This window comes from Cherax quadricarinatus, chromosome 36 (assembly GCF_038502225.1).
Source record: "Cherax quadricarinatus isolate ZL_2023a chromosome 36, ASM3850222v1, whole genome shotgun sequence".
Classification (NCBI taxonomy): Eukaryota; Metazoa; Arthropoda; class Malacostraca; order Decapoda; family Parastacidae; genus Cherax; species Cherax quadricarinatus.
The window spans coordinates 29277748-29292810 of NC_091327.1; the positions used below are offsets into that span (position 1 = coordinate 29277748).

Below are 15063 nucleotides of genomic sequence, written 5' to 3' on the forward strand. Positions count from 1 at the left end.
AGTATAAGCAGTTTGAAATAGACACACTCTCATTTCAAATTTTATTTTACTGTACAGTATATCAAAACTTTGTCATTAGGCATTATGATTTAAATTTTCCCTATATGTACAATATGTATTAGGCAGTTTTGTAACGTCGTAAAAAAAAAAGCAGGAATTGATTAGTATTTTTTTTTAAATATCGTAACATTTATGTAGTGGAAGCTTGCTTGTTTTTTTGTTCTTTTTTTTAAATTGAAAAATCATTTTCTACTCATGAGCTGAGGATACACAAGATAAAGTATTAGATTAAATGTTTTACTCATGTTATTGTTCTACAGTCAGCAGGCCAGTTGCAGCATGATACCAACCACTTGCAAGAACCTGATGCTAGCAAGATGAAGGCTGGAGATGTCTGCAGATGTATATCAGACTTCACAGGAGTTTCGCAAGATGAGTTAACTGTTGCCAAAAATGATATTGTACAGGTATAATATCATACTTTTATAAGTTTTTTGCCTGTTTCATTATTAATTTTTAAATTACAAGTATGTGAATTGTACATAGGATGTTAATGTCAAAATAAGTGTAATAATGATCATCCAAGTTTTTCTCAATAGTATTTATTGATCTGCAAATCATAGTATAACAAGCAGTATTTAAAATGTTTTTATAAACAATTTTAGATTTTTTAAGTGTAGGAAGGTACTGTAGTTACGGTATAGTATCTGCTTTACTAGGGCAACATTGTCTTATCATTCTAGGTGCACTCGGTGGTGGACCGGCACTGGCTGGAGGGCGAGAGTGGTGGATCGATAGGCCGTGTCCCTTCTAGCATCCTAGTTAAGATAGAACTTCCGCCTCATCCATCACATCTCCCGCTATTTGTTGCCTCTGCAGAGTTCATGCCATCGCAGCCTGGTGATCTTGGCCTAGCCCGAGGTATTTATTTCTCTCTCATGTACTGTACTGTACTTTGCAGTACAGTATATGTTCATGTACTTGTAAGATTGTAAGTAAATCTTAGAAACTTTTACCTGCATTCAGTGTACACTTTACCGTATGTTTTTAATATTTCCTATTTCTGTAATATTTCCTTTCCACATTAGGTGGTGCTGTTAGTCAGGACCATAGGGGCAATGGTCCTCAGAACCATCAACATAATACCAGATGCTCATGGTACTACCAGACCTATAATATGGATTTTAAATTAGTTTATAGCTACAGTAGTAGTTATACTTGTGGTGTCTCATCTTTTAGTATATTAATAAAATTAAATTTATTCAGTGGGGTGGGGGTAAGTAGTTTGGTTTTTATTAATGAACATAATAAAACTTGTATTTATAGTTTATACCAAAAGCAAATGAAAAATATACAAATACTGTATTCTATAATACAGTATGATTGAAAATCTTAATTGCAAATATTGTATTGTACTGAAGAAAAAGCCATGTTACTTAACCAATTTTTATATAACATCACATTCACCAAAATAATAATAAAACAAATTAAGTACTTCCCCATGAATTTAATATTATGGTAATAATTTTTGATAAAGATCTGCAATCTGAGAAATATCCTTTTAGAACAAAACATAAGATGCACCATAAATAAGTGCTCAGTATCAGCTTACAAAAAAAGGGTATAACTATTTTGATTACAGTAGTCTTATAGATCATTTTTTTATAAGGCTCAAGTGGTCATTATCCAAATTGGAGAATGTACTGTTAAAATCCATTCCAGATAATTAAATTCTGTATAATAAAATAAGAGCATACTTTTTTATATAAAGTTCCCAGTGGTTGCTGCACATAACATTGTCTTTTGGAGCTCATTTCAGCTACAAACTACTCCAACTGGGAAGTATTTCTCAGTCTTTTCTCCTTGGCTTTTTTTTTTTTTTTTTTTTTTTTTTTTTTTTTTTTTTTTAAGCTTTATATTTGGTCCTATTTTCTTACTCCTTGCTTTATATTTTCTGAATTTCTGAGATTACCATATCTCTTCTTTTTGTCCTTATATTAAAGTGCTTCAGTTGCTAGGGTTATTAGCACCATGTGTGTCTCCCGTTTGTTCTGTTTATAAAATTAAATTCATCAGCATAAGTTTTATGTTGTATCATGAACATTTAGTATTAATATCATTTAAAATTATTGAGACATTTAACAGTTTGTGTAGTTTGATTTCAAAGTATGTTAAATTCAAATTTCAGTGGTATGCAGAATGTAAATATGGTAAATAAGTTTTTTGAATAGTGGGCCATGGCACCCATGGGGACCATGAGTGGATAAATCTTATGCTAATTAAATAACTGATAAATTTAGCTGAGAAACTCTGGGATAGATGTGTGACAATGTTAATTTATACCGACTGGCCTTTTTTTTTTTTTGCGGCTTTACTGTACAGCATTGTTATTTCTGAGTCAATGGCAAATATTACACATTTCCTCAGGTGATTTTGTGATTGGGTTAAATCCTATTGATGAATCCTGGTGGTGTGGTGAGGTCAATGGACACAAAGGCATATTTCCTCTTAATTTTGTATGGAGCATCAACAAGGATATCATTGAGGTGAGCTATAATTTTGTTTTATTGTCATACATTTGCATGATGGTGAAAGTTTTTCTTTTTCGGGCCACCCTGCCTTGGTGGGAATTGGCCAGTGTGACAATAAAAAAAAAATAAAATAAACATTTGCATTAGTTTGAATATCTTCACTTTTCGTGTTATCTGTTTGGCTAATTTTGCAGCTTACTCAGTGTTTTATGCTATTATGATTTACCTATGCATGTTGCATGTATCTGTTCTGCTTGAATTTATTTAAAAATTGGGATAGTGCAGGAATATAATTTACATGTTGTCTGTCAATGTGCTCATCCAAGGTAATGTTTTGCTCTTTCTTATGCTAAACTTGAGAGATAGAGAATATTGTTGTTATACAGTCTCTGCAAAAAAATCATTGGATTGAACTTCTAATAAGAAGTTTGCCACCAATCATACATTCAACAGAAAAGATTAACCCTTTGAGGGTCGACAGGCCCTCTCCGAAACTCATTCTCAGGGTCGGCCAAATTTAAAAAAAAAAAAAAATTATTTTCTCTTATGAAAAGATAGAGAATCTTTTCCCGATCATAAAGACACCAAAAGTTTGAAATTTGATAGAAAACTTACGGAATTATGCTCTCGCAAAGTTAGCGGTCTCGGCGATGTTTACGCATCGGCAATTTTGCCCACTTTGAGCCCCATTTTCGGCCAATTTCACTGTACTAGTCGACAAAAAACATGAATATTTCGCTAGAACTCCATTTTTTCTATCGAATGGGTGCAAGAAACCACCCATTTATGAAATTCAATTTTGCCAATTTCACACAAATTTCAAAAGATGCCAATTTCCGAATAGGGTCCAGAATAAACAAGAAAGACATTCATGGCACTAAAATGACATTTCCTCTAGTCATTAGTCACGTCTCAAGGCCCCTCTTATATTCTTATGCTTTCCACTTTGAATTTTTATTCTCACAAAAAATATAAGATTTACTGTTATGCAGACTACTGCATTAGTGTAAAAAATGATATAAATATTATTGGTGCACTTGTGAAAGAATATTAGACTCACCAGTTGACGTGTATTGCACGCTTGGCACGATTTGTTTCCTTTTGAAGTTTGGTAAAAATCGAACATATCTGCTACTTTGAGCTCAATTTCAAGGCACCGTTCATTGTAAAACCAGTCAAAATCATCTCAATTTCTGTAATATGTCTTCCATTCTATAAAATGAGACCAAGAAAACTAGAATGCAACAATAAATACCATACGAAAATACACTGCAAAGTCGCTGATTTATTCCAAAAAAATGGTCAAAGTTTTTTTTTTCTCATTATGCACTGTGTGCTGCAGGATTTTTTTTAGACTGTGCACACTGACCACATAGACCCATTCTTTCATATGAAGGCCTACCAGCTATCTCCCACTAGATTTGAGGCCGCTAGAATTTATGCGTACTAGTACGTCAAAAACCCCTACGCGTAAGACATACTAGTACGACCAAAACCCTCAAAGGGTTAAGAACATATTGAAAGCAAGCAACAGGTCATATGACCATATATTGGTTTTCTTTTGTCTAAGTTCCCTGGTAAAACTTGTAAAACTTTTTGTGCACTTTATACTTTCTTTTTCAATTTTTTTTTCAGCAAGCATTTTTTTGGAAGAGACTGTAGCAATTTTTGTTTCTTCATAGTGATCTTGAGCTTACTCTATACACTTATTCATATTTGTGAAGTGTTTTTAGTCTTTCAAACTTCCATTTATATGCCATACATTTGTTCATGACAGAAATGTTAAAAGCAGGGGGGGATATAGTGTTGGAATGGTTGGTACTTTTGTTTAATAAATGTATGAAAGAGGGGAAGGTACCTAGGGATTGGCGGACAGCATATATAGTCCCTTTATATAAAGGGAAAGGGGACAAAAGAGACTGTAAAAATTATAGAGGAATAAGTTTACTGAGTATACCAGGAAAAGTGTACGGTAGGGTTATAATTGAAAGAATTAGAGGTAAGACAGAATGTAGGATTGCGGATGAGCAAGGTTGTTTCAGAGTGGGTAGGGGATGTGTAGATAAAGTGTTTACATTGAAGCATATATGTGAACAGTATTTAGATAAAGGTAGGGAAGTTTTTATTGCATTTATGGATTTAGAAAAGGCATATGATAGAGTGGATAGGGGAGCAATGTGGCAGATGTTGCAAGTATATGGAATAGGTGTTAAGTTATTAAATGCTGTAAAGAGTTTTTATGAGGATAGTGAGGCTCAGGTTAGGGTGTGTAGAAGAGAGGGAGACTACTTCCCGGTAAAAGTAGGTCTTAGACAGGGATGTGTAATGTCACCATGGTTGTTTAATATATTTATAGATGGGGTTGTAAAGGAAGTAAATGCTAGGGTGTTCGGGAGAGGGGTGGGATTAAATTTTGGGGAATCAAATACAAAATGGGAATTGACACAGTTACTTTTTGCTGATGATACTGTGCTTATTGGAGATTCTAAAGAAAAATTGCAAAGGTTAGTGGATGAGTTTGGGAATGTGTGTAAAGGTAGAAAGTTGAAAGTGAACATAGAAAAGAGTAAGGTGATGAGGGTGTCAAATGATTTAGATAAAGAAAAATTGGATATCAAATTGGGGAGGAGGAGTATGGAAGAAGTGAATGTTTTCAGATACTTGGGAGTTGACGTGTCGGCGGATGGATTTATGAAGGATGAGGTTAATCATAGAATTGATGAGGGAAAAAAGGTGAGTGGTGCGTTGAGGTATATGTGGAGTCAAAAAACGTTATCTATGGAGGCAAAGAAGGGAATGTATGAAAGTATAGTAATACCAACACTCTTATATGGGTGTGAAGCTTGGGTTGTGAATGCAGCAGCAAGGAGGCGGTTGGAGGCAGTGGAGATGTCCTGTCTAAGGGCAATGTGTGGTGTAAATATTATGCAGAAAATTCGGAGTGTGGAAATTAGGAAAAGGTGTGGAGTTAATAAAAGTATTAGTCAGAGGGCAGAAGAGGGGTTGTTGAGGTGGTTTGGTCAATTAGAGAGAATGGATCAAAGTAGAATGACATGGAAAGCATATATATCTATAGGGGAAGGAAGGCGGGGTAGGGGCCGTCCTCGAAAGAGTTGGAGAGAGGGGGTAAAGGAGGTTTTGTGGGCAAGGGGCTTGGACTTCCAGCAAGCGTGCGTGAGCGTGTTAGATAGGAGTGAATGGAGACAAATGGTACTTGGGACCTGACGATCTGTTGGAGTGTGAGCAGGGTAATATTTAGTGAAGGGATTCAGGGAAACCGGTTATTTTCATATAGTCGGACTTGAGTCCTGGAAATGGGAAATTCAATGCCTGCACTTTAAAGGAGGGGTTTGGGATATTGGCAGTTTGGAGGGATATGTTGTGTATCTTTATATGTGTATGCTTCTAAACTGTTGTATTCTGAGCACCTCTGCAAAAACAGTGATAATGTGCGAGTGTGGTGAATGTGTTGAGTGATGATGAAAGTATTTTCTTTTTGGGGATTTTCTTTCTTTTTTTTGGGTCACCCTGCCTCGGTGGGAGATGGCCGACTTGTTGAAAAAAAAAAAAAAAAAAATTTGTTCATGCACATGAAATTTATGAGTGCTCCTTCTAAATGTTTCCTGGTGGCAGAAGAATACTTGTGCAGTATTTGCTTAGTATGTTATTAAATCATCAAGATGTAAAGTGTGAGATTTGTCCATAAAAGCTTGTGGTCACATTGGGATCCTTGGTAGACTTTCTAGTAGGATGAATCTTATTAGGTAGGGATGGTACTATAGATAATGCACTGGCGGGTTAGTTTTAGGACTGGCTTATGTAGTGAGTTACTAATGCTTGCTCACTTTAAATTTTATTGTGAAAGTTTTAATACACCCATTATTGTATTTGCTCATATTGTATGAACAGTTAAATGTGTGTAATTTACTAGTTCAGTTTTACTGAAACTTTGTGATGTAGATACACTTATGTTAATATAATCTTTGTATTTTAGGAAGAAGATACGAGAGAAAAGCCAGTCAAGATGAGAGGAAAAGTCAAGATGAGTCTTCAAGCGCAGCTTCCAGAAGAATTAGACTTGTACACTGGGGATATTGTTAACATCACCCATGTGGTGGACAAAGATTATTTTAGGTATATTAGCATTGATCTTGTAATTTTACCTGAGTTTGGAAGCATTTATGAAGGGATACAAGTAAACTAATTACCTGGACATGAATCCTGAGGGTGGTAAGTACAGTGGACCCCCGAGTTTCGTCGGCATCGACTTTCGTGAAATCCGACTTTCGGCAAGTTTTTTCGGCAAAATTTTGCCTCGCGGTTTGTGATTGGACTCGTGATTTGGTGACCGTCCGGTACCCGTCCGCCCGTCACCGCGCCCACAAAGCCAGTCTCCTGCACCATTCACACTCAGTGTGCCATTGTTTACCAGCACGTGACCATCACCCCGCGGGTTCATACAATACATTTCATAATAATCCATTGTTTTTTGTGCTTGCAACTGCTAAATAAGTCGCCATGGGCCCAAGGAAAGCTAGTGCAAGCCCTTTGGTAAAGAAAGCGAGGAACACAATCGAATTCAAGAAGGAAATCATTGACAAATATGAGAGTGGAGTGCATGTTACAGAACTTGCCAGCATGTATGGCAAACCCCATTCATCCATCACTTCGATCATGGCAAAGGGAAAGGAAATAAAGTGTGCTGTTGTTGCAAAAGGGGTAGATATGCTGACAAAAAAGAGATCGCAAACCCTCGAAGAAGTGGAAAGGTTATTGTTGGTGTGGATTACCCAAAAACAGTTAGCAGGAAATAGTATTATGAGTCGATAATATGTGAAAAGGCAAGGCAGTTGCATGATGATCTCGTAAAGAAAGTGCCTGCAACAAGTGGTGATGCTTGTGATTTTAAGGGCAGCAAAGGTTGGTTTGAGAGATTTAAGAAGTGTTGTGGCATTCACAGTGTGATAAGGCATGGTGAGGCTACCAGTTCTGACAAAAAAGCAGCTGAGAAGTTTGTACAGGAGTTTAAGGAGTGAGTAGACACTGGAGAATTCAAATCCAAACAAGTGTTTAATTGTGACGAAACAGGCCTCTTTTGGAAGAAAATGCCAAAGAGGACCTACATCACGCAGGAAGAAACGGCACTCCCAGGACACAAGCCTGTGAAGGATAGGCTTACTCTCATGTTTTGTAGTAATGCTAGTGGGGATTGCAAAGTGAAGCCTTTACTGATGTATCACTCTGAAAATCCCAGAGTGTTCAAAAAAAACAGTGTTGCCAAGAGTAATTTGTAAGAGTAAGGCATGGGTCACAAGGGGAATTTTCCTAGACTGGTTTAATGAAGTGTTTAGCCCCAGTGTGAAGAAATACCTCCTGGAAAATAAATTGCCACTCAAGTGCCTCCTGGTAATGTACAATGCTCCTGCTCATCCTCCAGACTTGGAAGAGCAAATAGTGGAGGAGTTTAGTTTCATCACGGTGAAGTTCTTGCCCCCTAATACAACTCCTCTCCTCCAGCCCATGGACCAGCAGGTCATTTCAAACTTCAAAAAACTGTACACCAAAGCAGTGTTTCAAAAGTGCTTTGAAGTGAAGAGTGTTCTGGAAAGATCACTTCAATATCCTCACTTGCATAAACCTTATAGGTAAGGCTTGGGAAGGAGTGACTTGCAGAACTTTGAATTCTGCTTGGAGAAAATTGTGGCCAGAATGTGTACAAGAGAGGGATTTTGAAGGGTTTGGGGCTGACCCTAAGGAGCCTATGCCAGTTGTGGAATATATTGTGGCATTGGGGAAGTCCCTGGGGTTGGATGTGAGTTTGGAGGATGTGGAAGAGTTGGAGGAGGACCAAAGGGAAGAGCTAACTACTGAAGAGCTGCAAGAGCTTCATCTGCAACAGCAAGAGATCACAGCTCAGGAAATTGCTGCAGAGGAGGAGGAAGAGAGATGGAGGAAGGTGCCTTCTTCAAAGATTAAGGACATTTGTGCAAAGTGGACTGAAGTGCAAATGTTTATGGATGAACTTAACCCTAACAAAGCTGTTGCAGGCCATATTGACAACATGTACAATGACAGCGTTGTCCCACTTCAGACAAATCTTAAAGAAACGCCAGAAACAGAGCTCTCTGGACAGATATTTTGTACGACAGGGGTCCAGTGACTCAAGTTGTTCCCAGTGTCTTTAAAAAACAAAGAAGGGAAGTAACCCCAGATAAGGACTTGGTATCTGAAGTCCTAATGGAAGGAGATTCTCCTCCCAAACAATAGTGTACACCTTCCTCCTATCCTCTCCTCCCAATTCCATTCACCTAGAAGTCTTCAGTAAAGGTAAGTGTAATGTTGTTATTATTTTATATATGTATGTACTTGATTTCTCATTAATAACAAAAAAAGGCACAATACCGTGACTGGAACGATACACAAATAACCCGCACATAAAAGAGAGAAGCTTACGATGACGTTTCGGTCCGACTTGGACCATTTACAAAGTCACACTAACCAGAAGTGGAGCAGGACAACTATATATAGGCAGGAAGAGGTGGTGGTAGTAGTTGTAGTACAAGAATGATGTATAATACCGACAAGATGAAATTAAGACACATGCGCAACACCCGGGCATCCCTATTGTAGACGTTTCGCCATCTAGCCAGCCACTGGATGGCAAAACGTCCACAACAAAGACAACCAGACGCCGCACATGTGTCTTAATTTTATCAGTAGTTGTAGTAGTAGTAGTAGTAGTAGTAGTAGTAGTAGTAGAAGAGGAAAAAGTTTTTTTTTTTCTCATGTGTGTGCTGCAGGATTTTTTTTAGACTGGGACCACATAGACCCATATATGAAGACCTACCAGCTTTCTCCCACTAGATTTGAGGTCGCTAGAATTTATGAGTACTAGTACGTCAAAAACCCCTACGCGTAAACGGTACGACGGGGTTAAGACACATGCGCAACACTCCCTATTGTAGACGTTTCGCCATCTAGCCAGCCACTGGATGGCAAAACGTCCACAACAAAGACAACCAGACGCCGCACATGTGTCTTAATTTTATCAGTAGTTGTAGTAGTAGTAGTAGAAGAGGTAGTGGTAGTGGTAGAAGTGGGGAATAAGGACGACGAGCCAGTCCAATACAAAGGAAGGGGAGCACCACCTCTTCCTGCCTATATATAGCCGTCCTGCTCCACTTCTGGTTAGTGTGACTTTGTAAATGGTCCAAGTAGGACCGAAACGTCGTCGTAAGCTTCTCTCTTTTATGTGCTGGTTATTTGTGTATTGATTTCTCATTGTTTTCAGTATGTAAATCTTTATTTAATTTGAAAAAAAAATATTTTATTTTGATATTTTTGGGTGTCTGGAACGGATTAATTGTATTTCCATTATTTCTTATGGGGAAAATGGTTTCGCCATTCAGCAATTTCAACATTCGCCAGACTCTCTGGAACGGATTAATCACGAAACTCTGGGGTCCACTGTACAGTGACTGTACTCGATGGATGGACAGATGGATGGATGGAAATGTTGCAGCTCAGTGGGTCATTTGCAGAGGTGATGGCATATCCTTCTTTGAGTCATGCTACCATGATGGGAGATGATTAATATGGTACATTTTTGGTTTTGTTTTTACAATAGGGTATGTGTAAACCAAATGTTTGTTGAATATAGATGAACAATGTTTCAATAAGGTTAACCATTTCACTGTCAGTGCCATAGTACTACAGCTTGCAAGCCAGTGTTGGTGCCATAGTATTATGCCAAAATTCTAGTGGCTTCAAATCTAACGGGAGAAAGCCGCTGGTAGACCTACACGTGAGAAAATGGGTCTGCATGGTCAGTGTGCGCAGTATAAAAAAAATCCTGCAGCACGCAGTGCATAATGAGAAAAAAAAAAACTCCAGTTGTATTCTCGTTTTCTTGGTTTCATTTGATAGAATGGAATATATATTACAGAAATAGAGATGATTTTGATTGGTTTCACGATGAAAAGTACCTTGAAATTGAGCTCAAAGTAGCAAATATGTTCGATTTTTGCCAATTTTCAAGGGTAAACAAATGACGTCAGGATCCAATACATGTTCAACTGGCCAGTCCAATACGCAGTCATGGATGAGTCGACATTATTTATACAATTATAACAATAATGCAGTAGTCTGCATAACAGTAAATCTTCTCATTTTTGTGTGAATAAAAATTCAAAATGGAAAGCAAGAGTAATAAAAGAGGGATCTGAAGACGTGACTAATGAACAGAGAAAATGTTATTTTGGTGCCAGGAATGTCTACATTGTTTATTCTGGAGCCTATATTGAAATTGGTATCTTCTGAAAATTGTGTGAAATTGGCCAAATTGTCAATTTGACCCCTTTATTGGGTAGTTAAAATTGGTAAATGGGCTTTTCTAGTACTCATTTGATAAGAATAAATGGAGTTCTAATAAAATAGCTATGAGTTTGGTTGACTGGATCAATGGAATTGGCCGAAAATGGGGCGCAAAGTGGGCAAAATCGCCAATGCAGATACATCGCTGAGACCACTGACTTCGCAAGAGTGTAATTCCCTAAGTTTTCCCATCAAATTTTGTACTTTTGGTGTCTTTACCATTGGGAAAAGATTATCACTTCTTAAGAATTTTTTTTTTTAAATTCTTCGACACTGAGAGCAAATTTGTGAGCAGGGGTCTTGACAGTGAAAGGGTTAAGGACCTGTTTGTTGTATCTATTTATTTAACCCCTTAAGTGTGACAAGTGAGCAAAAGAAATTTCTGTTTAAAAAAAAAAAAAAAAAAAAAACTTACAGTTCAGATACAACAGTCTAGCTGTCCCTCCAAACTGCCAATATCTCAAACCCCTCCTTTAAAGTGCAGGCATTGTACTTCCCATTTCCAGGACTTGAATCCAACTAACCGGTTTCTCTGAATCTCTTCACAAAATATTACCCTGCTCACACTCCAACAGCTCGTCAGGTCCCAAAAAATCATTTGTCTTTATTTGCTCCTATCTAACATATTCATGCACACTTGCTGGAAGTCCAAGCCCCTTGCCCACACACCTTTACCCCCTCCCTCCAACCTTTTTGAGGATGACTCTTACTCTGCTTTCCTTTCCTTACAGATTTATATGCTCTCCAAGTCATTCTACTTTGTTCCATTCTCTAAATGACCAGCCCACCTCAACAACTCCTCTTCAGCCCTCTGACTAATACTTTTAGTAACACTACGCCTCGTAATTTACACACTACGAATTCTCTGCATAATATTTACACATTGCCCTTAGACATGACATCTCCACTGCCTCTAGCCGCCTTCTCGCTGCAGCATTTACAGTCCATGCTTCATACCCATGTAAGAGTGTTGGTGCCACTATACTCTCATACATTCCCTTCTTTGCCTGCATGGATACCGTTCGTCTCCACAGATACTTCAATGCACCACTCGCCGTTTTTCCTTCATTAATTCTATGGTTAACCTCGTCCTTCATAAACCAATTCGCTGACAAGTCAACTCCCGAATATCTGAAAACATTCACTTCTTCCATACTCCCTCCCTCCAATGTGATATCCAATTTTTCTTGATTTAAATCATTTGATACCCTCATCACCTTAATCTTATCTATGTTCACTTTCAACTTTCTACCTTTACACACCCTCCCAAACTCGTCCACTAACCTTTGCAACTTTTCTTTAGAATCTCCCAAAAGCACAGTATCATCAGCAAAAAGTAACCGTGTCAACTCCCATTTTGTATTTGATTCCCCGTAATTTAATCCCACCCCTCTCCCAAACACCCTAGCATTTACTTCTTTTACAGCTTCATCTATAAGTATGTTGAACACTTATGGTGACATTACTCATCCCTGTCTAAGGCCTACTTTTATTGGAAACTAATCTGCTTCTCTCTTACTCTTCCTAAGCTGAGCCTCACTATCCTCATAGAAACTCTTTACAGCATTTAGTAACTTACTACCTATTCCATGCACTTGCAACATCTGCCACATTGCTCCCCTATCCACTCTATCATATGCCTTTTCTAAATCCATAAATGCAATGAAAACTTCCCTACCTTTATCTGAATACTGTTCACATATATGTTTCAATGTAAACACTTGATCTACACATCCCCTACCCATTCTAAAGCCTCCTTGCTCATCTGCAATCCTGCTCTCTGTCTTACCTCTAATTCTTTGAATAAAAACCCTACTATACACTTTACCTGGTACAGTGGTACCCCGAGCTTTGTACAGCTCCCAACTCAGTTATGTAAGTGTATTTTTGTAAGTGCTTTTGTAAGTATATTTTTGGTGCTTTTACTCACTTTAAGTCCTATTTGAGGCCAATTTCATTATTCCAGTCGAGTAAGTTATTAGCTATTTCACTAGCATGCTTTCCATTTTATTAGTTGAGCACAAGAAACTGCCCAATCAACTACCTGATAAAGTAATCAGAAATTAGTAATTTGGTCAGTATCACACAAATTTCAAAATATTCCAATTTAAAAATAGGGTCCAAAATAAAGAGTGCAGGTATTCATGGCACTAAAATAACATTTTCTCTGTTCGTTAGTTATGTTCCAGGTTTTGCACGTGAATTCCATTTTGATTTTTTATTCGCACAAAGAATTTTTATTCACACAAAAAACAGATTTACTGTTAGGCATTACTGTAATAACTGTATAAATATTATCAGTGCCTTCATGAACACACATTAGACCCACCACTTGATGTGTATTGGATGCACAGTGTGACTTGTTTACTCTTAAACATTGGCAAAAATCAAATATTTTTGCTACTTTGAGCTCATTTCAAGTTATTTTCAGTCCTAAAACCAATCAAAATCATTATTATTTTTATTAACACATCGGCCAATTCCCACCAAGGCAGGGTAACCCGAAAAAGAAAAATTTTCGTCATCATTCACCCCATCACTGTCTTGTCAGAGGGGTGCTTTACACGACAGTTATAAAACTGCAACATTAACACCCCTCCTTCAGAGTGTAGACACTGTACTTCCCATCTCCAGGACTCAAGTCCGGCCTGCCAGTTTCCCTGAATCCCTTCATAAATGTTACTTTGCTCACACTCCAACAGCACGTCAAGTATTTAAAACCATTTGTCTCCATTCACTCCTATCAAGTATGCTCACGCATGCTTGCTGGAAGTCCAAGCCCCTCGCACACAAAACCTCCTTTACCAAACCATACCACGGGTGGGGTTTGAACCCACGGTCAGAGAGTCCCTCCAACCCTTCCTAGGCCAATTCCTACCCTGCCTTCCCTCCACTACAGATTTATACACTCGAAGTCATTCTGTTTTGTTCAATTCTCTCTACATGTCCGAACCACCTCAACAACCCCTCCTCAGCCCTCTGGATAATAGTTTTGGTAATTCCACACCTCCTAATTTCCAAACTACGAATTCTCTGCATTTTATTCACACCACACATTGCCCTCAAACATGACATCTTCACTGCCTCCAGCCTCCTCCTTATTGCATCATTCATCACCCATGCTTCACACCCATACAAGTGTTGGTACAACTATACTCTCATACATTCCCCTCTTTGCTTCCACGGATTAAGTTCTTTGTCTCCACAGACTCCTAAGTACACTATTCGCCTTTTTCCCCTCATCAGTTCTGTGATTCACTTCATAGACCCATCTGCTGACACGTCCACTCCTAAATATCTGAATACATTCACCTCCTCCATACTCTCTCCCTCCAATCTGATATCCAATCTTTTGTCACCTAATCTTTTTGTTATCCTCATAACCTTACTCTTTCCTATATTCACTTTTAATTTTCTTCTTTTACATACCCTACCAAATTCATCCACCAACCTCTGCAACTTCTTCAGAATCTCCCAAAAGCACAGTGTCATCAGCAAAGAGCAGCTGTGGCAACTCCCACTTTGTTTGATTCTTTATCTTTTAACTCCACACCTCTTGCCAAGCCCCTCTCATTCACTTCTCTTACAACCCCATCTATAAATATATTGAACAGCCACAGTGACATCACACATCCTTGTCTAAGGCCTACTTTACTGGGAAATAATCTCCCTCTCTCCTACATACTCTAACCTGAGCCTCATTATCCTCATAAAAACTCTTCACTGCTTTCAGTAACCTACCTCCTATACCATACACCTGCAACATCTGCCACATTGCCCCCCTATTCACCCTGTCATATGCTTTTTCCAAATCCATAAATGCCGAAAAACCTCTTTACCCATATCTGAATACTGTTCACCTATATGTTTCACTGCAAACACTTGGTCTACACACCCCCTACCTTTCCTAAAGCCTCCTTGTTCATCTACTATCCTACTCTCCATCTTACTCTTAATTCTTTCAGTAATAACTCTACCATACACTTTACCAGGTATACTCAACAGACTTCTTCCCCTATAATTTTTGCGCACACTTTTATCCCCTTTGCCTTTATACAAAGGAACTATGCATGCTCTCTGCCAATTCCTAGGTACCTTACCCTCTTCCATACATTTATTAAATAATAGCACCAACCACTCCAAAACTGTATCCCCTCCT

General features: G+C 38.2%; 1 protein-coding gene across 8 annotated transcripts in view; it reads left to right on the plus strand.

Annotated features, from left to right (window-relative positions):
* Positions 1-15063, plus strand: part of LOC128691269 (dynamin-binding protein-like) — a 144620-nt gene that overhangs the window by 7173 nt on the left and 122384 nt on the right. For 7 of the 8 annotated variants that reach the window (XM_070091606.1, XM_070091604.1, XM_070091603.1 and 4 more), the window contains exons 2-5: positions 321-467; positions 744-921; positions 2428-2546; positions 6526-6665. In XM_070091606.1, the coding sequence (XP_069947707.1) occupies positions 378-467; positions 744-921; positions 2428-2546; positions 6526-6665 (527 nt within the window). In that variant the 5' untranslated portion in view covers positions 321-377. The remainder of the gene's footprint in view (positions 1-320; positions 468-743; positions 922-2427; positions 2547-6525; positions 6666-15063) is intronic. The other variant, XM_070091605.1, reaches the window with a different exon arrangement.